Source organism: Polypterus senegalus, chromosome 14, assembly GCF_016835505.1.
Source record: "Polypterus senegalus isolate Bchr_013 chromosome 14, ASM1683550v1, whole genome shotgun sequence".
Lineage (NCBI taxonomy): Eukaryota > Metazoa > Chordata > Cladistia > Polypteriformes > Polypteridae > Polypterus > Polypterus senegalus.
In genome coordinates, this window is record NC_053167.1 from 10,935,262 (window position 1) to 10,962,630 (window position 27,369).

The window sequence follows — 27,369 nt, forward strand, 5'->3', positions numbered from 1 at the left end:
TTGGAGATTAAAAAAACTGGACTTCTCAGATTTGAAGTCACCTCTGGTCCATGTTCATGGAGTGCACCACCACTCTTTGTTAACTTTATAGTGAAATCCTCTTTATCAGATATATAAATAAAATCATTAATCAGGTAATGGGGTGAGGGTGACAAGTTTATTTATTTGTAGTCTGTGAACCCTCATCAAGATCTTTATCCTGACAGACTGCTTATGCTTTCACTTTTTGGATGTTACTACGACAAAAACTGACAGAAAAGCAAGAAATTGAGATACAGGACCAGTCAGCACTGATAGAGGTGAAAACATCAGATGTCAGTAAGTCAACATATCACTGCTTATAGTTCATGAGTCAAAAAAGTCATAGAAGGTTGCTCTGAAGGTCTTTGATTTATCTCTTCAGGATTAAGCGAGAGCCATTTCAGCCCAATTGAAGTGATTGGAGGACTCATCAAGGGCACTCTTGTGAAATATTGGATCTATCTCTGCTGTGCCATGTTCTTTCTCATCAGCTTTACTGGAAAAGTCGTTGTTTACAAGATACTATATATCATGCTCTTCCTGATGTGTGCCACCCTGTATCAGGTATGTCAGTTCATCACTCTTAAAGGGTAAGTTTGGGATTTTTGAATTTGAAGTGATTTCTGAACCATAATGGTGTGTATTAATTTGGCACAATGAAATTGTAAATTGTAAAAAATATATATAAAAAAAAACCTAGCCTGTATTCTTCTTGCATTTTAAATTGGCGATGATGGGGCCAGGGTCCAAACGTGAAAAAAACTTACTGAATATGCACATTTTTTCATCCAACAGTATTATCAAGTATTGATTCACATCTTGGGATTGCACACATATTGCAAAACAATCTATCCATTTCATTTTAAACCTTTTTGTGTGATTCATTCATTTTAAAAAGAGACCAGCTGTGTGTTTCATCATCTACCAACTTGTCATCCCAGGAGCAAGTTGTGTCCAAGCACTGTGATTGACTTCATTCAGTATTGATGCCCAGATGTGAGTTGACACCATCTCTGTTCTGCAGACAGCTGGACAGTAATTACCGAAAAAATATCACACTTACAATCACTTACGGTCTTTCACTACAGTGATAAAAATAAGGAAAAATTGATTTAAACTTGCAACAAATCACATCTCAGAACTGCATCATCATATTATTTCATCTTCATGGTTTTGCTCTATTGCATAAACTGCCTTTTTTTTAATTTTCTCAGAATGTTTTTTAATCGTGTGTACTCACTGAGTGCTGAGTGTATATTGGCATTGTGAATTTCATATTGGCAAGAAAGTTACTTTGGCTCTCTCAAAGATGTAATCATTTCAGTTCAGATTTAGTGCTATTTGTATAAGGTGCAATGAAAACTCCTAGGTGCACTCTTGACCACTTGATGTGACTTGGTAGGAAATAACAATATAGAATGTGATAGGTGAAAAGTAGGCAGTGTTCAGGGAAAATAATCCTCATATGACTTCAATGTATATCTGTTGTTTTGTGATTCGATATGTGTGCCACCACTGCCTAATAAAAAATATGATCTGAGTACATAAGGCATAAGTACAAAATTTGATTTGAGTATTGTGACAGATAGGGGGCACTATCGCTCCCTTGAACCCTCAGACTTGACTCCAGACACCAGATAAAAGTCCATAAGTATGACTTTTTATTAATAAACAGTGCACAGAGCACCCTACTCTCCACAATACTCATAAACACTGCAATAATTAATCAATACACACTCCCAGACACGTTGCCACCCTTCCACCCAGCTCAGCTCAACGCTGTAGTATCTCTCTCAGTCTTTTATAGTCCCTGACCCGGAAGTGTTTCCAATCAACAAGTCCATGTGATCTCCTATCATTACTGGGTCAGATAAAAAGTCCTTTTCTTCACCTCGGAAGTATGTCATTCCTCCTGTCCATGTGACTCGGATGTACTTCCGGGGCGTAGGTGAAACCAAAGTCTCTGTGCCTTCCTGGAGGTCCCCATGGTATCCAGCAGGGCTATGATGAAAAAAAAAACACTGTCCATGATGCCCTGCTGGAACTCGGGGTACCTCTATGTTGCATGCAGGGCTCCACCTGGCGGCCTGGGGGTACTGGCCGGGATGAAAGGTCGGCCATATCTCACAGTATAAATATGTCTAGTGCTGCACATTGTGAGTTGCAGCAGATATATACTCAGATCGGGTGATTTCAAGGCACACTGACAGGTCTGCCATTATATCAGACACTCAACACACTTTTGTGCAGAGCATTTGCTACAAGCCATGGCAGAATATAACCTTTGAAGAAACAGACCTGCAAAAACAAAAGTAGGATAATAAGCAGCCTGAAGCTACAGAAATTTGATAAATTGTGGGTATACTTTTGGAAAATGTGAAACTCCACCCACAATGGCTGATGTGAGTAGACAAGCAAGAAGGAAAGGCATCCTTACCTCGAGAAAATAGTGTTAATTACATTTTATTACATCTGTTTTACTACTTTTGTTGTCTCAAGTGTTCCTTAAATCAAAAGGTTAGCTGCTTCTAAACTCGCATTTTCTGTTGAAAACATTTGACAAACTTATTTTTTAACATGAAAACTCCTGCATAACAAATCTGCTTCAGGCAGTTGTGTTCAGTATCTATGGGACCATTAAAGCAAAAAAGTACAAAGTGCTTAGCCTAGGGTTTTTGTACATCTCATATCTGCTCCTGCCTTCAGCTTTGAATTCATGTTTTAAGGTAAATTATAGTCTTTGGAGGCGAACGCTGAAGTATTTCTGGATGGTTGTGGTGACTTACTCTATGGTAGTCCTTATTACCATCTATTTGTACCAATTCCGGACTGTCTCTGGGCTCCTTCGTCAGATCATTGGCATGTCTGAAGAAGGGTAAGTAAGGATATGTTATTATTACTTTTTGTTTTATTCTTATATATTTATTTTGTCTTCTTTGTGTGTGATTGACCCCTTTGAAGCAAGCAGGACATGTTCATATGTTTCTAACAAGTCCTTCAGACCTCTTAATTCTGGGCCTACTGATTGATTTTTTGGTGTCTCTCAATACCATTTTCTGTTCCAAATGTGACTTGATTGTGCATCTACTCTTTCTCTCTGTGCATTGATCCTGGGTCCTGTGATCTTCTATTGCACCTCGTAGAATCTGTTTTCCCCTGTAAGTGGGGCATCATTTCTTGCCAGTAAATTTTTAATACATTTCACAAAATCTTCTCTCCTGTCAAGGAAAAAATTAAACTCAGTCCTGGAAGTACTCATTTTCTTTAAGGCCTGTTCACTTCTGGTCACTCAAGTGGGACACAATACTGAATCCACATACAATATTTTATAATGGACTTCTCAGAGCCTCTTCTCTTCCCTCAAGTGAGATTTAGATCTAGGTCTAAAGATTTTATAACAAGTCACTCAGGCTACCTGCTCAACAGACTTTTTTTCACTATATGAATAGATAATGGACATGTGGATTATGCGACACAAGTTACATGAGAATTCTTATTCTTTTTACCATGATTTTTTTTTGCCATTATTTGCTATTGTCCAGAACTGGTCACAAGTACTTTAGAACACTCTAGATGAGTTGGGCCACTCAGCCCAACAAAGCTCGCCAGTCCTATCCACTTATTTCTTCCAATAAAACATCAAGTCGAGTTTTGAAAATCCCTCAAATCTTACTGTGTACCACACTACTTGGTAGCTTATTCCAAGTGTCTATCGTTCTTTGTGTAAAGAAAAACTTTGTGCAAAATTTACCCTTAACAAGTTTCCAACTGTGTCCACGTGTTCTTGATGAACTCATTTTAAAATAACAGTCTTTATCCACTGGACTAATTCCCTTCATAATTTTAAACACTTCAATCATGTCACCTCTTAATCTTCTTTTGCTTAAGCTGTATCGGCTCAGCTCTTTTAATCTTTCCTCATAATTCAACCCCTGTAGCCCTGGAATCAGCCTAGTTGCTCTTTTCTGGACCTTTTCTAGTGCTGCTATGTCCTTTTTGTAGCCTGGAGACCAAAACTGCATGCAGTACTCCAGATAAGGCCTCACCAGTGCATTATAAAGCTTGAACAGAACCTCCTGTGACTTGTACTCCACAGATCAAGGCGCTATATAACCTGACTTTCTATTAGCCTTCTTAATGGCTTCTGAACACTGTCTGGAAGTCGATAGCTTAGAGTCCACTATGACTCCTAAATCCTTCTCATAAGGTGTACTCTCGATTTTCTGACCGCCATTGTGTATTCAAACCTAACAGATCTGCACTGGCAATCGGAAGGTTGCCAGTTCGACTCCCGTAAATGCCAATAGGGACTCTGCTCTGTTGGGCCCTTGAGTAAGGCCATTAACCTGCAATTGCTGAGAGCTTTGAGTAGTGAGAAAAGCGCTATATGAATGCAAATAATAATAATAATTATTATTATTAACATTTTTACTTCCTATGTGTAATACTTTACATTTACTGGCATTAAATTTCATCTGACACAAATCTGCCCAAGCCTGTATGCTACCCAAGTCCTTCTGTAACGATAACGGATATAACGGATATAATGTGTGAACTGGAACCCGGACACAGGCAATTACAAGAATTATTTACAATTTGTGCTCACGTGCACCTCCAGTGCCTCCAGCACCGTTCCCCCATCTGTCCAGGCATCACAGTCTCTATGCCTCTCTCCAGCTCTGTCCTCTTCCACCCAACATCCACTGCTGACTGGAGGGAGGCGGCCTCTTATATGGGAACCCGGATGGGCTCCAGCTGCTTCCCGGCAATCAGTCATAGCCACACCCCAGTGTGGCGGACGTGCCGGCTGTCCCCGGTCGTCTTCCCCCCAGCACTTCCTGGTGTGGTGGAAGTGCTGAGCTCCAGGGGTATGCAGACATTGGGGCGCCGCCTGGCGGTGGCCATGGGTCCCTACAGGGCTGGGCTTCCAAGCCCTGTACCCGAGGCCCCCAACATAACCAGGACGGACGCCCCCTCGCGGTCTGGAGGAGGCACAAGCCCTCCTCCGGTCCTCCTGGGTGTCCCGGCCGGGCTCCAGCCCTGACTGGGGACCACAAATGATATAAGTAGGGTTCAGTTTAGTTTGAATCTTCAATATATAATTTTTCCATGATATCTTGAGATTCAGATATTTTCTTTGCCACCACTATAAACTACATGGGTTAAGTAACATACAAAAATATCATTTTGGGTGGGGTATTCCTTTAAAGGACCCTTGGAGGGTATTCTCTGTCCTTAGGATTAAACTTGATTCTACATGTACAGATTTTCTAATGGGTCTCTAGGACCTCTTTCCCTGCCTTGATTCTGGGTATATATATTTTCTAACTCATTTCTTGAAGTCTCTCCTTTCCCCCAAGTAACACTTGGTCTTGCTTCTACAGATTTTCTAAATAATTTCTCAAAAGATTTTCTTCTGTGTGGGTGCAAATGCAGCTCAGTCTTGGGTTTAGAGATATGCTAATGAGTCTCTAAGAGTTTCTCCTTGACATGGATTTCTAGGTTTATTGTTATGAAGAAAGCTTTTTTGAACTTGTTTCTGAGCTTTAAAATTAATCTTTATTTTGTTTATTTTCCTTGTGGACATAACCATTTTGTGTATGTTGGGTGTTCGCAATGGCATTGGTTGCAAAAATGTCACTACTGGAAGTCATGTCTGAATCAGTGGGTGACTATTATTTAAGATGGCACCATGCTATACTCACTGTCCAAATGTCTGTATAATAAAACAAACACATTTGTTGTTTAGCAAGTCTTTTGAGGGTTTATGGCTTTTTAACTTTGCTAGGTTTAATCAACAACATCTCTGGTTAGTGTAATAGGGATAGATGACTTGTTCTTTTGACCTCTGCCCCTTTCACACTTCATTTCCCTCATATATATGAGTATTTTCTTTAAAATAATTACCGTCTATGGAGACGTGATCAATGGATCAAAGACTTTCAAACTTTTTTCGGAGTCTCTTCTCTCCTCTAAGTGGAGTCTGATCCTACATCTACAGATTTTCTCAAAACAATCTCAATTTCCTTATGAGAATAAGTAGAACTCGGTCCTAGATGTGCTGATGTTGTTATGTTCCTTCACAAATCCTATAATGGGCCACTCAGATCCTCATATTTCTGCTGAATCTTCAGATTTTAAAAGGTACTTATCATAATCTTTTTTGATATTAATTTCAGAGATATCTTAGGTGTTTGAGAGTTGATGTCTGTATGGTACTGATTTTTTGATCCTGCTCTTGACCACTCTGAAAAAGGTTCAGCCAGCACACAACCATTTCCAACAAAACTTGGTCCTCCTTTCTCCCACTCCCAGGAAAGTTCCACCCCATTCTCCACTGTATTCCTGTTTTCACCTCTGAAAGGTACAGGAATTGGGCGTATATCCTAAATGGATTCTTAAAAACAGCAAAATCCACAAAGGGGTTAAAAAGGAAACCAACACTCCAACCAGTGATCACTGTTGTGCATCTGCCTTTACAAGCTGCTGTGCATATCTACCACAATGCCTAGAGTAATACATTTGAAAACTCATTTTTAAAGTAACCAGAATGCTACAGCAACATTGACATGCACATGCTATCTTTTTCTTTTTTCCAGCTGAATGTACTTTCACAGGGAATTTTTATTGATTAGAATATTGATGATAGTTTATTTTCAAGAAGCATTTTTTTCAGAGATTCATCATGACCTCACTAACCATCCACGTCTTCTCATAACTCTTAAATGTAGTCCCTGCAAAAACCTCAAATTGAACCTCAAGGAAACCGATGGATTTCTTCAAAATTGCAGACCTCTATTTAAGAGTGCTGAGTAGTGTTATCTCCCTAGGTATTATCAGAATTAATTTCTTTCATTCTTTTCAATGCATTAACTATAGTAAAGGATCTGAGTTTGGAGATGTATTGTTTTGTTTCTTGTATATTCTCCTTATTTCACATCAACATCATAAAAATATGAATTTCGAGATTTAGTTAATTAGACCATTGAGTTATAGGAGAATTGAGAATCTAATTTTGGAAATCTTTAAATGCAGCCTTTTAAAGCTGAAAATCTGAAAAGGCTACAGGGGAATATGGTCTCATATCAGCTTCTTTCTCTCTTCTCCTCCCTGGTACTTGAGGCCATATGTCTCATGTATTCACTTGTCTGAAAAATCAGTCATGACACTATACAGTTTTATTCCTTACTAGTTGATTATCCAGTGGCTTCGCTTACTGAGTGCAAGGGAAAAAAATGTAGTATATAAATTATTAAACAGTAAAACATTAACATGTAAGAAGTAAAGATACATTGAGCAGTACTGGAGTGCTTTTGGGTAAAGTACATTTTAAAGGCGCTATAACACAACAGGTAAGTATCATTAACAGCAGCTTAAATGTATTTGGATCATCTCTCAGTAGCAGATCCCTTGTAAAAGGTGCTACACGGCCGCTGTTGTATAGAAATTCAATTTTTTATGCGATCCTCCAAATTTCTGCCTGACAACCTTGCACTACGTGCCTGTGATTTAAGAGAATAATTATTCTGAGAAATGTGGACGCTGCCCTTCCGTGCTTAACGGGCAGAAGGTCCAAACAATTCCCAAGTCCAAAACTTAACATGAAGAGGTTGGTAAATCTTCTTAGATGTAAACCCTCCATCTTATTAAAAGAATGCATCACAAAAACAACCTTGAATGTTGTGGGGTTTTAGTGACCTGAACTCACCTTAAGGGACAGTAAGTAGTCATGAAGTGCAATTTACAAAGAGAGTTTTGCTTCAATGGCGCCGATCACACTCATTCGCAAAGATTTCCACTCTCCCAGGAGCCAACGGGGCACTCGAAGTGTCACAAACAGTGCGAGAAGAGAGGACGCCGCCCGAAACTGCGAAGCTCTCGACCCAATGGAGGAACCCAACATTCCACGCATTCAGCGTCCACTTTGTTCTCACGACCCGTCGCCGCTGAAGGTGGTGTCGTCTTCACATTGTTTACAGCTCGGCACAGTTAAAAAGTAGAAAGACGCAAAGCTGTTTTCCTCATCTCTTGTACTATCAAGTACTGACAATTAAAAAAAGTTATAATGTGGCAGTTTCCGCGACACTCATGTGGACAAATAAATAAAACTTCTCTGTCAGAACACGCTTGACGGCGGAGGGCTGGGAGAGGGTCACGCGGGGTGCACTTCTATAGGATAGATCGGCGTGTTTGTGTTTACTTCTTTTCAATATCAGTAAAATAACTCTCACCCAAATAATAACAATTCGTAAAGACGATATAAAAATGGCGCCCACAAACAAAGTGATTAGTTCCTGTATTATAATATGTTCTCTGGTCATACGTAATTTCCGTTTCAAACGCGAAAAGAATTTTATATATATATAGATTTACTTAGGATAAAAATGGAATAAATGTTTTGTGAGCTTCTTCAGTTAATGTCGACTTTAAAACTGAAGCATACAAGTTTTGTGGTGTTCATTCATGTATTTTTCTTTCAAAAACATTCATGTGGTTGATATTCGTCCACCCACCCATTTCATTAACAGAATTATTTCAGTGCAGCATTTTGAGGGGCTATTGTTCTATCCTTGTAACAGTGAAAGAAGGGAAGGTCCCAACTTTAAATCTGGTGCCAGTTTGGCATTTGCTTAAGTTTTTTTTTTCAAATTTTTTCAGTTATTCCCACATTGAATTTGCACCTTCTTTCCAAATCCATGCAGATTTTCTGTGGCCATTCTAGTATCTTTACTTGTATGCAAAGTGAGCCTGATAAATGAATTGATAAGATGAAATTGGCCTTGAGTGAGTGAGTATCAATGACATTCTCTCAAGAGCTGAGTTCTGCCTTTGGAGATCCTGTAAGATAAAACAGTTGCTTCACACAATTGCTAGATTTGTTTTCACTTAAATATGAAGGAACTGATTTTGAGACACTTGATGGGATCATTCTTGGCTGTTTTTTCACCAATAATGGACCTATCATAATTTAGACATTTCATTTTTCTCTACATTAGCACTCTGAAATGTTTAAATCAAAGTCCCGATGTTCTCTGCTTTCCTTAGGTTGCGAGACTTAGGTCTGGAGCAGTTTGATACAGTGGAGCTCTTTACTCGTATCCTGCTGCCTTCTACATTCCTCCTAGCCTGTATTTTACAGCTTCACTATTTCCATGTGGAGTTCCTAAAGCTCACAGATTTAGATGTCATCCAACCTCAAGGAAACATTTCCAGGTAAATGGAGGATAGCCTTTATTTATGGGGTCATATTGTCCAGAGTCATTCTCTCTTCTCCCTTTAATGTTCAGTTTTGATTTCTTATAATTGATTGATCTACAAAAAATAATCAAATTATTTATTTTGTTCTTCTTGCCATTTCAGTGGTGAAAAGATGAAGCAAAAAGTGTCTGCAGTGTCCAACAGGTGAGTCCGCATATATGTACAAGCATTATTCTGAACATTATATACTTTCACCACTCTGCTGATAAAACTAAAGCTGTGTATTTTCATTTTTATCTTTTAGCATTAAAAAAAGTATCCTGAAGCTTCAAAACAGGTAACAGAATATCAATCCATTTTCCTGTCCAAACTAGGGCTTGTTCCTGCCTCGCACCGCTGCCTGAAACCCTGACTGGATTAAGTGTGTTTAGCAGTGAATGAAGACATCCATTTTCCTAACAGATTACTTCTTTACACAGTCGTGGTGTCCCTTGATTGTCAATGTCACTAGCCAAGTTTCCATCCAGTTTTTTGCGACGTTTTGTTATCGACAAACAGAATATACGTAAAAAAATGTGCGATATTTGCTGTCTCCAGCCTGTTTCCATCCAACTGGCTTTTTATCGATAAAATGGTGTGCGTGATGACGTCATCCCCCCCAAAACGAACTGTCGCATAAGTTTTGTTGTACTGCAAAAAAAAATCTGCCCGTGAGCCGTTTCCATACATAATTTTGTGTATGTCGCAAATTGTCTACCTTTTGTTTTCCACGTTACACCCCCTTCACTAAACAAAGAAACAAAGAAAAGGAGAGATTATTTAGACAGTTTTTTTTATTTGCCAGCTTACTGTTATTTCAGTTTCACAAATAATTGGAATTGTACATAATATCCGAAGACGACAGCAGAATGAAGCAGTTGCTTGTCTGATAGCCCTAGAGCTCGAAGAAAGTACCCCAGTGCAACGAAACCCACGGGTATGGGAGCAACGATGGAATAAGACCTTCTGGGAGGAGGTGGTGGAGAGACACTTTACAGAAAATCTCTGGCTGCAACATTTTAGAATGACACGGCCAACGTTTGAGATGTTGTGTGGATTCATCAGTCCTGATGTTGCGCCAATCACAGGTTGCCATCGACCACCGGTTCCAACCCAAAAGCGGATTGCCATCGCCCTTTACAAGCTGGCAACCTGCGCCGAGTATAGAGTAGTTGGAGAAACTTTCGGGGTTAGTAAAACTACCGTCCATCGATGTGTATATGCTGTGTGCACCGCTATTAAAGAAAAATTAATGTGGCGTTATATCAGACTTCCGACTGTAGCGGAGGCCAATGAAATTGCATACCGCAATTCCTTGGTGCATCTTGTGCCACAGATTTACGGTGCGCTGGATGGCACGCATGTGCCTATTCTTCCCCCGACGGAAGGCTACCGCGATTACATTAATTGCAAAGGGTGGCCATCTATTGTTCTCCAGGCCCTTGTTGATGACAGGTGCATGAAACGAGACATTTGCGTTGGCACTCCTGGAAGTGCCCATGATGCAGCTGTGTTTGCAGCATCGGATCTGTACAGGTGAGCCTACCTTTCAACATCCCTTCTCAGTGCGATAACAACTGAATTAGTACTGTAACCTGCTTCCCTTAAGGTTTTTAATTAAAACTGAAATTTGAATTAATACAAAATAACGACGTTTAATCAAAAAAAACTAAAGTTAATATTAATGAGAGAATTTCTCATATATGCTAAAACATCTGCCATTTAATAATAAGAAAAAAATGTTTAGATAATGAAACACACGGTTTATTAAATATTTTGACTGGCACAGTAAACTACCTTTGCGGTTTTTGTATTATTTAGACATCCTGAGAGACACCCCCAGGCTACAGTTGATGTGGAGGGAGTTCAGGTACCCCTTTTATAGCAGGAGACCCAGCCTATCCGCTACTGCATTGGCTCATCACGAGAAATAACGACGCTCTTCACCAGAACATGCGAACCTCTCCGCTATTCTCATTTTGATTGCACGTGATGAAAATGTATCATGTGACACATTTATTTGCGTTAAAGCCCTTTATCCGACAGAAAATGTTTCCAATGTAGTTTTTGCAACATCTGAAGTATCGATATGGAATTTATGCGCTAAAGTTAAACCGAAAAATATTATGTCGACATGTACAACATTTTATCGATAATTAGCATTTCCATCAGCTAAAATTTGAAGCGCTAAATATTTTTTCGCAAAAACGCCTTGGATGGAAACCTGGCTATTGTCAATTTATTTATATAGCACATTTAAAACAACATAGTAATGCTGCGGCCAAAGTGCTTTACAATAATAGAATACAAGAATAAACAAAAACAATAAACAATTAAACATAAATAGTGATAAAATATATAAACATAAAATGAGATAGATAATAAATAGAAATAATGTTATATGATCACAAAGAGAAAACCATCAGTATTACTGAAGGTCACTGAATGCAAGTGAAAAGAAGTGAGTTTTTAATCTTGTTTTGAACAGTTCAATTGTAGACGACTCCTTAATATGATGAGGTAGAGACAGGCGAGGAGCAGCAGCCGCAAAAGGCCCTGTCCCCCTTGGTTTTATATTTGGTACGAGGGACAACTAGAGACAACTAACTGACCAGAAGATCTAAGCACTCTGGATAGCTGGTCTAAAACACGCAATTCAGATAAATAGGCATAAGTTGATGTTTGGAGGACATGGTGCAAGGCAAGAATCAACTAGTCACTCACATATGCATACAGCTAACGAGGCACCAAGGGGGGTGTGTATGAGGAAACAAAGATTAATAGATAAAACAAACATAATCATGGGGAGAACAGATAGTAGTCATGCTGGGAATCAGTGCTCAGGACCTAACCGTTATGCCACAATGTCACTATCACTGAAGTATGCTTGTGCCAGGCCTGGTCATACACTAAACATCTGACACCAGTCTTTGTTTTGATCTAGCTTACCTGTTCTTCAAAGCCATGATAAGTCCTTTTTTTCTTCATGTGCTGTCCTATACTTTTGATTGCTCTCCTAGAAAAATGAACATATCAGTAAAAATGCATGCCCATATATTCATTGTGCAGCTAGTGGTTAATTTGGCATTAATTTCCACTAGGTAAAATACTTTATTGTTTGACAGTGTTAGTGCCTGGTCATATTAATTCACCTCCTTCAAATCTCAAAATGAAGCCTATTTTTATTTAATAGACTGGCTACTGAGCTTCATTCTGAACACTGTGATGAGTCTGAACATTCCAAGATACCTCATTACACAGAAGGAGGACCAAAGACAACAGACATGGAAGGTTGGAACAAGTAGGGAATAATGGTTTTGGGAACTCTGCTGTCCACGGGGAATATTTTTCTTATCTTCTGAGAGCCTTGCATCTCTTTTGGCAACCTTAAGCTGGTTGAGATATTGGTAGCTGTTCAGGGTAACTACAGTGGGCTTGTGGCTCTTTAAGAAGATCCTGTTTGGGATGATCAATAAGGATCTGTGGGAAAAGCAATCCTAGGGTATTCTTAAGATTATTTTTGTACACTGAGCAACCCATGATTTCACAGGTTTCTGTTTCTGTTCCCTCTACAGAGGAGGTTTGCAGCAAGTGGGCACTAGTAGTGGACAGGGTCGCCATGCTTGTACTGAAGGCCTCTGAGATGCTGACCTCTGCTCAAGTTTTTGCCTGGAGATTGCTGGAGCTTCACATAACCAAGATTGTTGCCACATATATGATCTGGATGGCCATTGAAGAGGTTAGGAAGGGGGAAGTCATTGTTTCTGTTACATGTCTAGTTCAATGTTTGTATGCATGGATCACCATTGTGCCAAACAGCATCATGTCTCCATAACATGACACATGCCCTGAAGCTGTTCAGATGTTTCATGTGTGCTCCCTTAGGTCTCCTTGATGAACTTCCCATTTGTAATCCTGTGGACACTAGCACTACCCTTTGCCAGAATGCGACCAATAGCATCCAGCATCTGCACTGTGTGGGCCTGCATTATGATCATCTGTAAGATGCTTTACCAGCTCAAGTTTGTGAAACCTGAGGAGTTTTCTTCTAACTGTACCGTGGTGAGCGTCTTTCTATGCTTAGGAAAGAGAACAAATATTATAGCAGAAACTGTATATTGTGCACTTTTACTGTAGAAGGCACTGATTGATTGCAGCAAAATAATGCAAGGGTTTTTTTGTGACATTACAGAGTCACAAAGGCCTTACTGTTTTGCACCAGCACCTGTGACAAATTACACTGTTTGTCTCCAAAATTATTTTTTGTTTGTTTTTCTTGAGTTCATGCAAGTCAATGACAGTGATACACAGTCACGCCAGACCTCCGTACCATCAAGGTCCGTGCTATATAGGGCACCTGTGGATCCAGCTGTTTGGTTTGGAGGCCTAAAAAAATGTGGAGATAGCATCTTGCCCTGTCTGCAGGTAAGGACTGCCAGATTACTGTTGATAACATGGGACAAAGCTAAGAACTAAATCTCCTTAAATTCATTTCTTCTCTCTAGAATCACCTCCTGGCACTAGGGCTGCTAGCTCTTGAGGTGACTGTCCACCGCCACCAACTACACTACAGACTGCTGCACCAGCTAAAACTACCCACAACTGGGGAACTTTACAAGGGTGTGATGAGACTTCATCTGGATGAAGGGCTGGCTAATTGTATCAAATACTTTTTCAACTACTTCTTCTACAAGTTTGGTCTAGAGGTGAGAGCTTGGCCTGGGAGGCTAGTGCCACTTCCAGTGCCTATAAAAAGTGTTGACCCCCGTGGGAGTTTTCAGATTTTATTGTTATACAACATTGAGTCACAGTGGATTTAATTTGTTTTTTCCACTCTGATTAACAGAAAATAGACTCTTTCATATCAAAATGAAAATAGATCTCATTCAAGATGTATACATTAATTACACATATAAAACTCACAATAATTGAAAAATATTCACCCCCTCTAACTTGGCATACCTAAATCATCATTAGTGCAGCAAATTGGCTTTAGAGGTCAGATACTTAATTTGATGGCGGTCACCTGTCTACAAGCAACTTTGTGAAAAAATTGAAAAGCTTAAAGTCATTGAATGAAACAAGAAAGTATCCAAGTCACTGAATATCCCTTGGAGTCCAGTTTAATCGTTCATTAAGACATGGCAAGAGCATGACAGAGCTGGGAATCTGCTAGAGCAGGCTGTCTGCAAAAACTGAGTGACCATGCAAGAAGACATTTAAGTGAGGGAGGTCACCATGAGAACTGTGAGAAATTTGAATCAGTTACAGCCTACAGTGGCTGAGATGGTAGAGACTGTGCAGACAAAAACTGTTACGTTGGAATTTCAGAAACAAATTGCATCACTTTCTACATAGTCACCTTCCTTTGCAATGCAATTTTACCAGCATCGTACCAACATTTTTAATGTCCAATTACTATTCCTTCTGCTTTCACAGTCTTCAACAAAAATATAAATGTGCAGAAACTTTTTGAACGTCCCTCGTATATATATTTAAATGTACTATATATCCATCCATTATCCAACCCGCTATACCCTAACTACAGGGTCATGGGGGTCTACTGGAGCCAATCCCAGCCAACACAGGGTGCAAGGCAGGAAGCAAACCCCGGGCATCGTGCCAGCCCATCGCAAGGAACGCATTCACACACACACACCAAGCCCACACTAGGGACAATTTAGAAACGCCAATCCACCTAACCGGCATGTCTTTGGACTGTGGGAGGAAACCCACGCAGACACGGGGAGAACATGCAAACTCCACGCAGGGAGGACCCGGGGAAGTGAACCTGGGCCTCCTAAGTAGCTTCAGTGACAGACTTTTGTCACTGTCCTGTTCCACTGACAGACTAAAGAGATCGTTCCTCCTCCACACTATGCGACTCTTCAATTCCACCCGGGGGAGTAAATGCGAACATTAATTTTATTTTAATTCTTTTCATTTTTATTACTATTTAATTTAATATTGTTTCTTTGTATCAGTATACTGCTGCTGGATTATGGGAATTTCCCCTTGGGATTAATAAAGTATCTATCTATCTATCTATCTATCTATCTATCTATCTATCTATCTAACTGCGAGGCAGCAGCGCTACCCACTGTGCCACCGTGCTGCCCTGTACTATATATATATATGTTTTGTTTTTTTTTTTCAGTTGAATAGATCTGTTGGAGTGCAACAAGTGAAATCTTTGTTTTGCTTGAGCTGCTCTGACTAGATAAAGACATTCCTAGGCTTACATAGACATATATTTGGAACAACAGTTAAATAGTAGTAAATTATAGAATGTGGAAAGTTACTAGAAAAGTTAGAAACTCAAAGTATTCAACTTATCCCTTGCTCAAATTCACACCATCTTTTAGGTTAGGTTAAAGGAAATCTTTTGTTCTATAATTGCAAAACATACGAGTATACATACTGTATGTATAACACTATTAATGTATATATCAAAATATACGCTAATCATTTTTTCCTTCATAGAAGCACCTGTTACCAAAAGCACAAAATGAGAGTGATCATGGCACTGCTAAAAACTGGAAACATTTAAAACAAAATATTAAAGTGGATTGTTTTTTTGTGCAGCCCTAAAAATAACACCACACTTGTTCCTCTGAACCCAGGTGTGCTTTGTGGTTGCTGTCAATCTCATTGGACAACGCATGGACTTTTATGCCCTGCTTCACTCCTTCATGCTCACTGCTGTGTTGAGCCGTCGTACAAGAAAGTCCATTGCTGAGGTCTGGCCCACATACTGCTGCTCCACTTCCAGCCTTCTGGCTTTCCAGTACTTGCTGTCTATTGGCATCCCCCCTGCCTTCTGTACAGGTGAGAAAAGCAAGTGGACAGCTGTACCTGAACTTGATGCTGCGTATTGCCTGTTTTGCTCTTTTGGAGGTGATTCAGCTTGGCACATTGCAAGGAAATGTGCAAACATGGAGAAGTGTTATGGCAAAGAGAAAAGTTGCTTTGAGTGAGGAGGATGAAGGGAAATGTTACTTTGATTGTGTATGGGTTCAAGTCACAGGGAGTGTTACATCTGTGCCTTCATGCTGCTACAGACAAAGTATCAGTGTAAGTTTTTCATGACCCCTTCACAGGTTTAATTTTACATAGATACATTTGTCATTTTTGTCCATCCATCTACACTCAATATCATAAACTGATATCTCTCATTCATATAAGAATTTAGACCCTTAATTCAGTACTTTGTAGAAGACCCTTTTGCAGCAATTACCGCTTTGAGTGTTCTTAGATAGGTCTCTGCAAGCTTTACCCACCTGGACTTGAGCAGTTCATTCCATTCTTTCTGGCAGATTCTCTCAAACTCTGTTAGTCTGGATGGAAGGTGTCTAGAAACTGCCATCTTGAGGTCTCTCAACAAATGATTTATGAACAATCAGGGGCTTGTCCTAAATTGACTCCAGAATTTGCTTTGCTCTGTGCTTCAGGTTATTGTTGTGTCAGAAGGTAAACCATCATTCCAGTCAGAGGTTGTGTGTACTCTGAAGCTGGTTTTCTTCAGTGACCTCTCTGTCTTTCACTGCATTCATCCTTCCCTCAATTCTGAGTGGTCTCCGTCCCTGCTGCAGAGAAGCACCCCCATAGCATGAGGGGAACTGATACCACACTTCACCGTAGGGATGGTATCAGGCGTTCGGCTGGTGATTTGCAGTGCCTGGTTTTAGCCTGATGTAGTGCTTGGAGATCTGCCTAAAAAGTTCAGTGTTTGCCTTTTCACACCAGAGTATCTTTTCCCTCATGCCTCAGATTCTTTAAAATACCACTGGGCAAACTCCAAGTGGGAGTTAGCCACTTTACCGTAAATGACTGACTAATGGCATGCTGATGAGATAGTGGTCCTTCTGACAAGTTCTCCTATCTCAGCAGAGGACATCTGTAACTCTTTTAGCGTGACCATTGAGTTCTTGGTCACCTCCCTGACTCAGGCCCTTCATACCCCGTTACTTATTTTGGCTAGCAGGCCAACTCTAGAAAATGTCCTAGCATTTTGAATGGCCTTTATGCTCCTGTGAACACTCAAAGCTTTAGAAATGGTTTTACATTCTTTGCTCTGATCTATTCCTCAACAACATTTGATCATGGAGGTCCACAGAGAGTTCCTTAGACTTCATGACTTGATTTTTGTCCTGACATGCAGTGTGAATAGTGTGGAACTAAAGAATGTCTAGTCAATTCAGATTGTCACAGGTGGACTCCAATCAAGTTCTAGGCAAATCAGTAAACTATACTGTAGTAGTAATTAGTAAACTAATTATGGGTAATTGAGTGTAGATTTAGAGGCAAAAATGGCAAATTTATCAATTTAAGGTTACGTCTACAATATAATACAGTGTGCAGAAAGGGAAGGGGTCTGAATACTTTCTAAAGGGAGGACCAAAGGGAGAATGAGTATGCATGCAGAGGGAGGCTCGAAGGACATTTTACTACTTGAGTGTGGAGGAAGCTCACAGGAAGTGTTACTTTGTTTGGACAGATTTCACCAAATACTAGTCAGTGTGTGTCTTTGAAAGATCATCGAGATTGTCTGTGTACTCCTGTCTAAATTTTGGTGTAACTTTGTAGTGTGAAGTAGATGATCAAGGGAAAGTGTCTTTGTGTGTGGAAAGAATTACAGAGAGTGCAACTTTGTGTGCGTTGGATGAGTATTACTAAATATATGGAAGAAATTTCAGTCTTTGTGGAGTGGAGGATTCCAGAGAAAATTACTGTGGTTGCAGTGGGAGGCTTAGTGTAAGTCTTTGTTTCTGTTTGTGCGTATTTCATTGGGTTTTGTTCCGTGGGTGTGGAGGAGAGGATCAAATGGAGAGAATCACAGGGTGTGTGATTGTGTTCAATATTATTTCATATTTATGGAGTGGAGGATCACAGGGAGAATTACTTTGTGTGCAAGGGGAAGTCTAACTTTGTTTTAGTAAGGATTTTTAGGGAATTTTGCTCTGTTTGCTCATGGTTTTAATTGGATTTTAGGAGAAGGTCACAGGGAGTGCAGCTCTATGTATAAAGGGACGAAATCAAAGTAGTACTTTTTGTATTTTGGGGAATTTCAAATATGTGTTACTTGATGTGTGTGGCATGGAGGATCATTGCTAGGGTTGCTTTGTGTGATTGAAGATGCTTACAAAATTATTTACTTTCATGACGGGAGGGTTACAGGAAACATTTCTTTGTGTGTAGGAAAGAATTAGGGAGTGTTTTTGCATTTAACTGTGTATTTCAGTGAATATGTGTGTATTTTGGGTGGGTCTCAGGAAATGCCATTTTGTGTGTTTGGGGGAAAGTCACATAAAGTGCTACATAGTTTGTGGGAAGAAAAAGCTCCTGGAATTTTAACTAAATTTTGCATACTTTGCAAAATGTGATGGGTAGTATTATATTGTGTGTGTGTGTGTGTGTGGAGATGGAAACATTGCAAGGATAAATTGGTTTGCCTGTTTTTATACTAAAAAGATTAACAGAAGCTGATTAAGGCCACTGGACTCACCCTGTACCTAGGCTGCCTTTTAGGAGGCTGTGTTTCCCTGTACCTCAGTTAGATGGCAGGATGTCAACTCAGTTGTTGTTTTTCATGCAGATTACCCGTGGAGGACTCCTGGCTTGCCTTTCAGTTCCAACCTTATCAAGTGGTTCTTCTTGCCAGACTTTGCCATGCCTCCGAACAGCAGCTTTTTAATCTGTGAGTTTTTATAAAGCAGCTATGGAGACCCAGGCTGTGATAAAAGTCTATACAAAAAGTGTGCTGTGGTAACGGGACTGACATGATTCTGACCTCACCTGTCGACTCTTATCCACACAGATGACTTCTTGCTGCTCCTCTGTGTTTCTCTGCAGTGGCAGGTGTTTGAAGATGAAAACACTGCAGTGTTTCGTATCTTAGCAGGTGATAACACTGAAATAAGCCGCAGCCTTGACACCAAAGACCTCAGCCAATACAGCCTGGTCCACAACTTCCTTCACTGTAGGTGAGATACACCAGGAGAGCAAGATCAATGAAACAACTCACTTTTTGGTTCTGTTATCCATTATTTTAGCTAATTTGCTAAACAGTCCTGCAGATGCTTTCCTTCTTGTGACTGAAACACTGTAGATGATATCCAGTTGACAGTCACATTCAAGAGTATCATTTTACATTGATTGACTACCCCATAGTAAGAGTACTGTTGAGACCATCCAGGTGATAGTCACACTCCTGCACTTTCTAGTCACATGATGAGTATCCCTCCATATTCATTGTCTATTCTGGATTGTTGTGTTATAGAAGTCATCAAGATGAATGAATAGGTAATTGTCCACCTAATGCTTTTAGTGTTACCTTGGCCATTCAAGTTACGATCACCCATTAGTACTGGCTATCCACCAAATGAATATCACTCAAAGGGATTGTCCAACAAAATACTAACACTGCAGTGGCCAACCTTTGCATTAGCTATCCACCTCACAAAGTTCACTCCACTGTTGTCCATTCCATGATTCTATCACTTCAATTGACATCAACCAGACAGTCATGCCTATGTGGCAGTTAAACATTTCAAAAGTATTATTGAACATTGGTTGTCCACTTCATGATTATAGTCCTGCTCTGCATGCCCACTTTATAATTGCACCTCTACAGTGGTTATTCACCTATTGAGTATCATTCCACAGTGATTGCCCACCTCTTGATTACAGAATTTAATTGGTCATCCAGGAGACAGCCATGCTTCTTCAGTGCCATTTGACCTCAAGAGTATCACCCGTTGGTGATTGACCACTTATCAGTTCTTATGTTACAGAAGCCTTCCCAGTGACACACACCCATTTGCAGTAGCTATGCAGTTAATGAATAAGTGAATATCTGTCTCGTGCTCCCACTGTTCTTGGCCATCCTTAGCATTAGCTTATGCACCTTATGAATTTGATTCCTTATGATGATTGTCCAGGTCATTATTTTCATGTTATGCTGGCAGTCCAAGTGACATGCGTAAGCCTTAGCAATCCATCTGACAAATACCGCTCCACTGTTGTCCATTTGATGATTGTTACATTGCAGAGGCCATCAATCTGACAGTCACCCCTCTGTGTCACCTTTGCAACTCATAAGTATTATTACACAGTGGTTGATCATCTCATGACTTTAACACTGATGTGGCTGACCTCTTCATAATTACACCTCTTCTATGGTTATTCACCTTAGGAGTACCACTTGATCAATCAGATCACTTGATTGGCTATCCAAGTGACGGTTACACTTCTACAGTGATTGTTTATGTCATGATAATAAAATTGCTTTGGCCTTAAATTAAACAGTCACAATTATTTAGTGCTTGTCCACCAATAGTACAGAAGCCACTTAACTTACACGCTGCCATCTGTAATGGTCTCAGTATAGGTTACACCACCTTGGAAACTGTAGGACCTATCCTCACTCATGTTCTTTCAGGAGCTGTTTAGTGGATCGTTTGGATATTTGCTCAGCCTCTTTTCCTGTTTGCCACTGGTATTGTTTTACCTTCCTGATAGGTCCTACCTGGACATGGCAAAAGTCTCCATCTTTGGATACTTCTTCTGGCTGGTGCTCTGCCTCCTTTTTATCACAGGAACAACAAGGATCAACATTTTCTGCATGGGCTACTTGATGTCTTGCTTCTACTTCATGCTATTTGGAGGCACTTTGCTGCTGAAGCCGGTTCAACATGTGCTGAAGCGCTGGGACCTTCTTATTGCTTACACTACTCTAGTCATCACAATGAAGAATGCCCTTTCGGTGAGCATTCAGACGGTCAATTAGATGTGTTTAATGGCCTATAAATTGAACCTAAATTGTGTGAGGTTGCTTAGGAAAATCATTATCTTTTTTTTATGATCCCGTGGAAAACTTTTTTGCTAACATCCATTTTTGCTGTGTGTTTTTTTTCTAAGTGGGCGAGGCTTGGCTGTTTCACATTTCTGCCCAATGTCTTATTATTAATTGTGAGCTTGTCAGCCATAGGTTTCTACCCAGTATTTCCCCAGCTCAGTGAAGTAATTCCAGGTGGCCACATAGTTGTACCCAGTGTTTTTCCTTCTAGATGAATTGAGCTAGACCACCCTATACTTCTGTCTTAACACATCGGTGGGGCTGTTAATCTTGATTACCTTTAGGTTCTGCCAAGTGTCCATTTTATCTAGTGGGATGAGCCAGCCTGGGGTCGAAAGGGGTACTGTTGACCCCAAGCCACATCTTTGTCATCCTCATATAATTTTTTATATGAAAAGCATAATAAAGCTCTTGGCATTCTGAAACACTTTTCCTCCAGACTGCAGAGAACTTGTCTCTGCACTGCACTTATTGTGTCTTGCCCACTTAAATGTAATAATTGAAAATTGACTTCCAGTGTTGTTTTCTTGTAGTTGGGGGCCTGTGTCTACATGGACATCTTCCTGAAGAAAGGATGCTGGATCATCCAGATGCTAAGCATGTTCTGTACTGTGCCAGGCTATGAACTGCGTAAGTTATATCCAGACCTCTGACCTTTCCACCCACATTCTGCTTCATTTTGTGATCACAGACTTACAGTATCTAGCCATTAATCCACTGTGCAATGTCTCCCTGTCTGAACTAACAAAAGCCATGCTTTGTCTAATCCTGCATTTTTTCAGCTTTAGGCACAGTGCAGGATCCAGCCCCAAATGGGATAGCCCACACTCAGGTGCATGCTCACAATCAAATAAACATTAGGGAAATCAACCTAGCCTTCGAATGTTTAACATGTGGAAGAAAATGAGTACCCAAACTAATATGGAAGGATGTGCAAACTCTACACAGACTTTGACCAGGCTAGCAATTGAGCTTAGGTCTCTGAAGCTGGTGCCCCAACTATAGACACTTGTGGTGAAGTGAGTAAGGGGTCCATGGTATGGTGTCTTTGTCATTTAAACAACATGGTGTAGCTCAGGTTTTGAGGGTATGGGTGTGTGCTGCAGCAAAGCCGAGCACCGCTGGGGTGTTTAATCAGGAAATTGGCTGACTGTGCATTCACATGCAAATGTGGTCAGTTAAGACAGTTTCCTCATTTGCACTGTGCGAGTCTGAACCCACAAGGCATAAAGAACCTGGAGAAAACAAAAGAACAAGGAGGGATTGAGGAAGTAAGGAAGAGAAAAGGTGAAAGATCAGAATTGGATAGGAGCTAGTGTTAATAGATGGTGGTGAAGCTGTCAGTGGCATGACTGCATGAGAGGTGCTCCAGGAGTGGACCTGATCACACCTTCTGTGCATTAAAGACTAGGAGTGATTGTGAGAATCCTAGGGATCCTACAGATGCTGAGATGGGTGTAGGGAAGATGGAGTTGAGCTCAGCGCATCCTGGTGGATGCTAAGAGATGGTGACTGGGACATTAGTTAAGTAGGGGCTTCTAGGGATCCCACAGGAGCTGAGGCATAGGAAAGACAGACTCGGGCTCAGTGCAACCCTATAGGCGCCAATGAAAAGTGACCAAGAGCACGAGCACACGAGCGAGAGAGAGAGAGCGCGAGTGTGCGAGCAAGCAAGCGAGGGAGAGCGTGAGAGCGCAAGCAAGCGAGCGAAAGAGAGAGCGCAAGTGGGCGAGCGAGAGAGAGAGCGTGAGTGCGTGAGCGAAAGAGAGAGCGCAAGTGGGTGAGCAAGCGAGCGAGAGAGAGAACGTGAGTGGGCGAGCGAGAGAGAGCGCGAGTGCGCGAGCCCAAGCAGAAGAAGTTTCCACGTGTATGACGCGCACATTTCCTCGTGTATGAAGCGCACCTGATTTTCTAATGCTAATTTTCGGGAAAAAATGTGCGCGTGGTACACGCGTAAATACAGTATTTACTGAATATATTGAACACTACTTTTATTGTTTGAATAAAATAGCACAAAGCACTTTTGAAGTGCCTATCCCTACTATTACGAGTTCTCATTGTCATAGCCATCCTCAGTACATGTTTATCAATGACTTGAGTTCACAGAGGTAATGCCAGTTGCATTGTAGTTTTAGCAGTGGACACAGTGAAGCCTGTTTTTGTCATTGCAGCACCTACCAATGAAGAATGTGAGCTTCCTGAAGGAGAAGCTGGCGTCATCTGGGATGCCATCTGTTTCATCTTTCTACTGGCACAGAGGCGGGTCTTCCTCAGTTACTACTTTCTATATGTAGTGGCTGACCTGAAGGCATCAAAGATCCTTGCATCCAGGTAATCTGTTCAGCACAATATTCATCAGCTAAATTTTGATTTAAGTTGTGGTGGCGCTGGGTATGATTGAGATGTGTGTGGTGTGGCACCGGGTCTAATTTGAATTTAAATGGTGAATACTCTTGGTGTAGACAGTTATAGTATAGTTTCATTTTGAGTAATGAAGGCATTTGCTAGTTAGCCAGTGCACTTCTGTGCCATGATTTATCTACTCCTTATGATCAGAAGTGGCCTGGGAATGGCACTGAATTCTTATTTTCTTTCTCTCCAGGGGAGCTGAGCTATTTGAAGCTAAAGTGAAGAAAGCAATTGCTGCACGAATGCAGAATGAGCAGAAATCCATGGAGGCCCTCAAAAGACAGTATGTGTGCCCTGCAAAGCAAATTTATAATTCTGAGTAAGACGCTACAGGTAATCCATGATGCACTGGACCCACATGGTCCATCTTTCACTGATCAGTAATTACAAAGCCCTAAATAGGCCTCCTCAGGCCTGTAATCTGCTTCATATTTCATATGTAGCTGCCCTTTCATTATCAAATACATTTGCTCAGACCGGGGTCATGGTTGCTAGATTGTATCCCATTAGGCATAAAATAACCCAGAATGGACATCAGTCTATCAAGTTAACATCACACACCCACTTGAGGGCAGTGAAGAGTGACCAAATAACCTAACACACATATTTTTAGGATTTTGGTGGAAGAGAGAAGTACTTAAAAAAAACTGACAGGACATATAGAGAACATTCAGACTCTTCATTCACAGTGTCTGGGTTGACAACTCTGGAGCTTTGATGCTACAACACTAACCACTAAGCCAGCATGCTACCATAAACATCCTGGAATTTCTGTTTGACTTTGGCATTGCAACAGTCAATTTAAAACGGAGAAACACGTCCAGTGACCTCTAAACAGCGAGATTTCACTGATCCAACAGTCTTAGTGAAACTTAAAAAAAACCTCTTCCAAACTGTTTGACCTTAAAAATTCTGATCAGATTTTTAATTTAAGTGCTGGATCAAATGCAATTTTCATCCCACTTTCTACTGACACTAGGAAAACCCAGAATCAGAACCAGGCTTCTGACCTGGTTTTAGGGAATTTTTCATTTTAATTTTACATTAACAAACTAAAATGTGATATTTGCAATCTTATCTACATGCAACTGCAATGGGCTGGCGCCCTGCCCGGGGTTTGTTTCCTTTCTTGCGCCCTGTGTTGGTTGGGATTGGCTCCAGCAGACCCCCGTGACCCTGTAGTTAGGATATAGCGGGTTGGATAATGGATGGATGGTTCTACATGCAAGATTCTTCTGAAATTGTAGTGGATCAAGGTGGAAATGAGATGTTAGACATTGTTTTTTGTGAATGTTACAGTGGTGTGAAAAACTATTTGCCCCCTTCCTGATTTCTTATTCTTTTGCATGTTTGTCACACAAAATGTTTCTGATCATCAAATACATTTAACCATTAGTCAAATATAACACAAGTAAACACAAAATGCAGTTTTTAAATGATGGTTTTTATTATTTAGGGAGAAAAAATCCAAACCTACATGGTCCTGTGTGAAAAGTAATTGCCCCCTGAACCTAATAACTGGTTGGGCCACCCTTAGCAGCAATAACTGCAATCAAGCGTTTGTGATAACTTGCAATGAGTCTTTTACAGCGCTCTGGAGGAATTTTGGCCCACTCATCTTTGCAGAATTGTTGTAATTCAGCTTTATTTGAGGGTTTTCTAGCATGAACCGCCTTTTTAAGGTCATGCCATAGCATCTCAATTGGATTCAGGTCAGGACTTTGACTAGGCCACTCCAAAGTCTTCATTTTGTTTTTCTTCAGCCATTCAGAGGTGGATTTGCTGGTGTGTTTTGGGTCATTGTCCTGTTGCAGCACCCAAGATCGCTTCAGCTTGAGTTGACGAACAGATGGCCGGACATTCTCCTTCAGGATTTTTTGGTAGACAGTAGAATTCATGGTTCCATCTATCACAGCAAGCCTTCCAGGTCCTGAAGCAGCAAAACAACCCCAGACCATCACACTACCACCACCATATTTTACTGTTGGTATGATGTTCTTTTCTGAAATGCTGTGTTCCTTTTACGCCAGATGTAACGGGACATTTGCCTTCCAGAAAGTTCAACTTTTGTCTCATCAGTCCACAAGGTATTTTCCCAAAAGTCTTGGCAATCATTGAGATGTTTCTTAGCAAAATTGAGACGAGCCCTAATGTTCTTTTGCTTAACAGTGGTTTGCGTCTTGGAAATCTGCCATGCAGGCCGTTTTTGCCCAGTCTCTTTCTTATGGTGGAGTTGTGAACACTGACCTTAATTGAGGCAAGTGAGGCCTGCAGTTCTTTAGAAGTTGTCCTGGGGTCTTTTGTGACCTTTCGGATGAGTCGTCTTTGTGCTCTTGGGGTAATTTTGGTCGGCCGGCCACTCCTGGGAAGGTTCACCACTGTTCCATGTTTTTGCCATTTGTGGATAATGGCTCTCACTGTGGTTCGCTGGAGTCCCAAAGCTTTAGAAATGGCTTTATAACCTTTACCAGACTGATAGATCTCAATGACTTCTGTTCTCATTTGTTCCTGAATTTCTTTGGATCTTGGCATGATGTCTAGCTTTTGAGGTGCTTTTGGTCTACTTCTCTGTGTCAGGCAGCTCCTATTTAAGTGATTTCTTGATTGAAACAGGTGTGGCAGTAATCAGGCCTGGGGTGGCTACGGAAATTGAACTCAGGTGTGATACACCACAGTTAGGTTATTTTTAACAAGGGGCAATTACTTTTCACACAGGGCCATGTAGGTTTGGATTTTTTCTCCCTAAATAATAAAACCATCATTTAAAAACTGCATTTTGTGTTTACTTGTGTTATATTTGACTAATGGTTAAATGTGTTTGATGATCAGAAACATTTTGTGTGACAAACATGCAAAAGAATAAGAAATCTGGAAGGGGGCAAATAGTTTTTCACACCACTGTAGATCCACCATGATTTAGATGGAGTGAACAATGAGCCATTTATGAAGACATTCTGTCGCTTGCAGACATTCTGGCTCTTAGGACCCTGATAACCACTTGGGATGCCACTTCCCACAGTACCTGTGTCACCCAACATTTTGCTATTGTCACTGATTAGACTTGGCCGACTTGTCATTTTGTTTTTTAAGGATGGAAAAGATCAAACTGAAACAAAAAAAGCTCCAGGATGGGAAAATGATCCCAGCAGCAGCCACTGCAATGCAGATGAAGAAAGAAAAGGACAGTGAAGAAATTGGGCACGGAAATACTCGGGGTAGCTTCTTTTCTTTGAGCTCACCAGTGAACTTTCAAAAGTAGCAAACATCTTGATCTTGCCTGAATCTGTAAAGTTAGTTAATCAAAAACCTTGCGTGTATGTGTATTTTTTAAAGAAAGTGAAATGTCATCAAAGGTGAAGAGCTCTTCTCATACACGTGTATCGCCTGCTACTCAATAATCTTGTCCTTTTTCTTACAGAGGGAAGCAATCAAGAGAGTAGGAGTGAGGAAAAGAATTGGTGGCAACCTTGGGTCACTCACAGCAGCAGTAAGTACCTACTCCTTTGGCAAAGCTGCAAACACTAAGAGATCACCTTCTTACCAACCAACCACTTTAAGTAAGCATCTCCTGGTGTGTGCTCTAACTTATGGGACAATTCACTGGTTCTTCTATTCTCCAGTGATTCGAGATGGCTCTTATAGCCTCTTCGATTCAGACAGTGAGGAAGAAGCCGAGGAAGAGCCACAGAAAATGGAAGATGAAGTCAGTAAAAAGAAATCAGCCTTTCAGGTGTGGTCACAGTAAAGTAGAGTGTGAACATAGAAAGACAAGGGCTGAGAAGTTTAAGATTAGGGGTGGATCAGCTTCAGCACCCCCAGAGCTTGACTGGTGCACTCATTGTCTT

The 27,369-nt window shown here is 40.7% G+C and overlaps 1 protein-coding gene across 1 annotated transcript in view; it reads left to right on the forward strand.

Moving 5' to 3' along the window:
• si:dkey-11f4.7 (piezo-type mechanosensitive ion channel component 2) overlaps positions 1-27,369 on the forward strand; it is an 83,631-nt gene that overhangs the window by 23,882 nt on the left and 32,380 nt on the right. Inside the window, 21 exon segments of the mRNA XM_039735930.1 lie at positions 207-322; positions 417-585; positions 2,748-2,896; positions 9,067-9,234; positions 9,382-9,423; positions 9,524-9,556; positions 12,452-12,549; positions 12,834-12,997; positions 13,144-13,326; positions 13,540-13,683; positions 13,764-13,964; positions 15,882-16,086; positions 18,854-18,955; positions 19,076-19,241; positions 20,779-21,022; positions 21,649-21,745; positions 23,287-23,446; positions 23,718-23,807; positions 26,615-26,739; positions 26,943-27,011; positions 27,145-27,254. Of these exon segments, the coding sequence (XP_039591864.1) occupies positions 207-322; positions 417-585; positions 2,748-2,896; positions 9,067-9,234; positions 9,382-9,423; positions 9,524-9,556; positions 12,452-12,549; positions 12,834-12,997; positions 13,144-13,326; positions 13,540-13,683; positions 13,764-13,964; positions 15,882-16,086; positions 18,854-18,955; positions 19,076-19,241; positions 20,779-21,022; positions 21,649-21,745; positions 23,287-23,446; positions 23,718-23,807; positions 26,615-26,739; positions 26,943-27,011; positions 27,145-27,254 (2,835 nt within the window).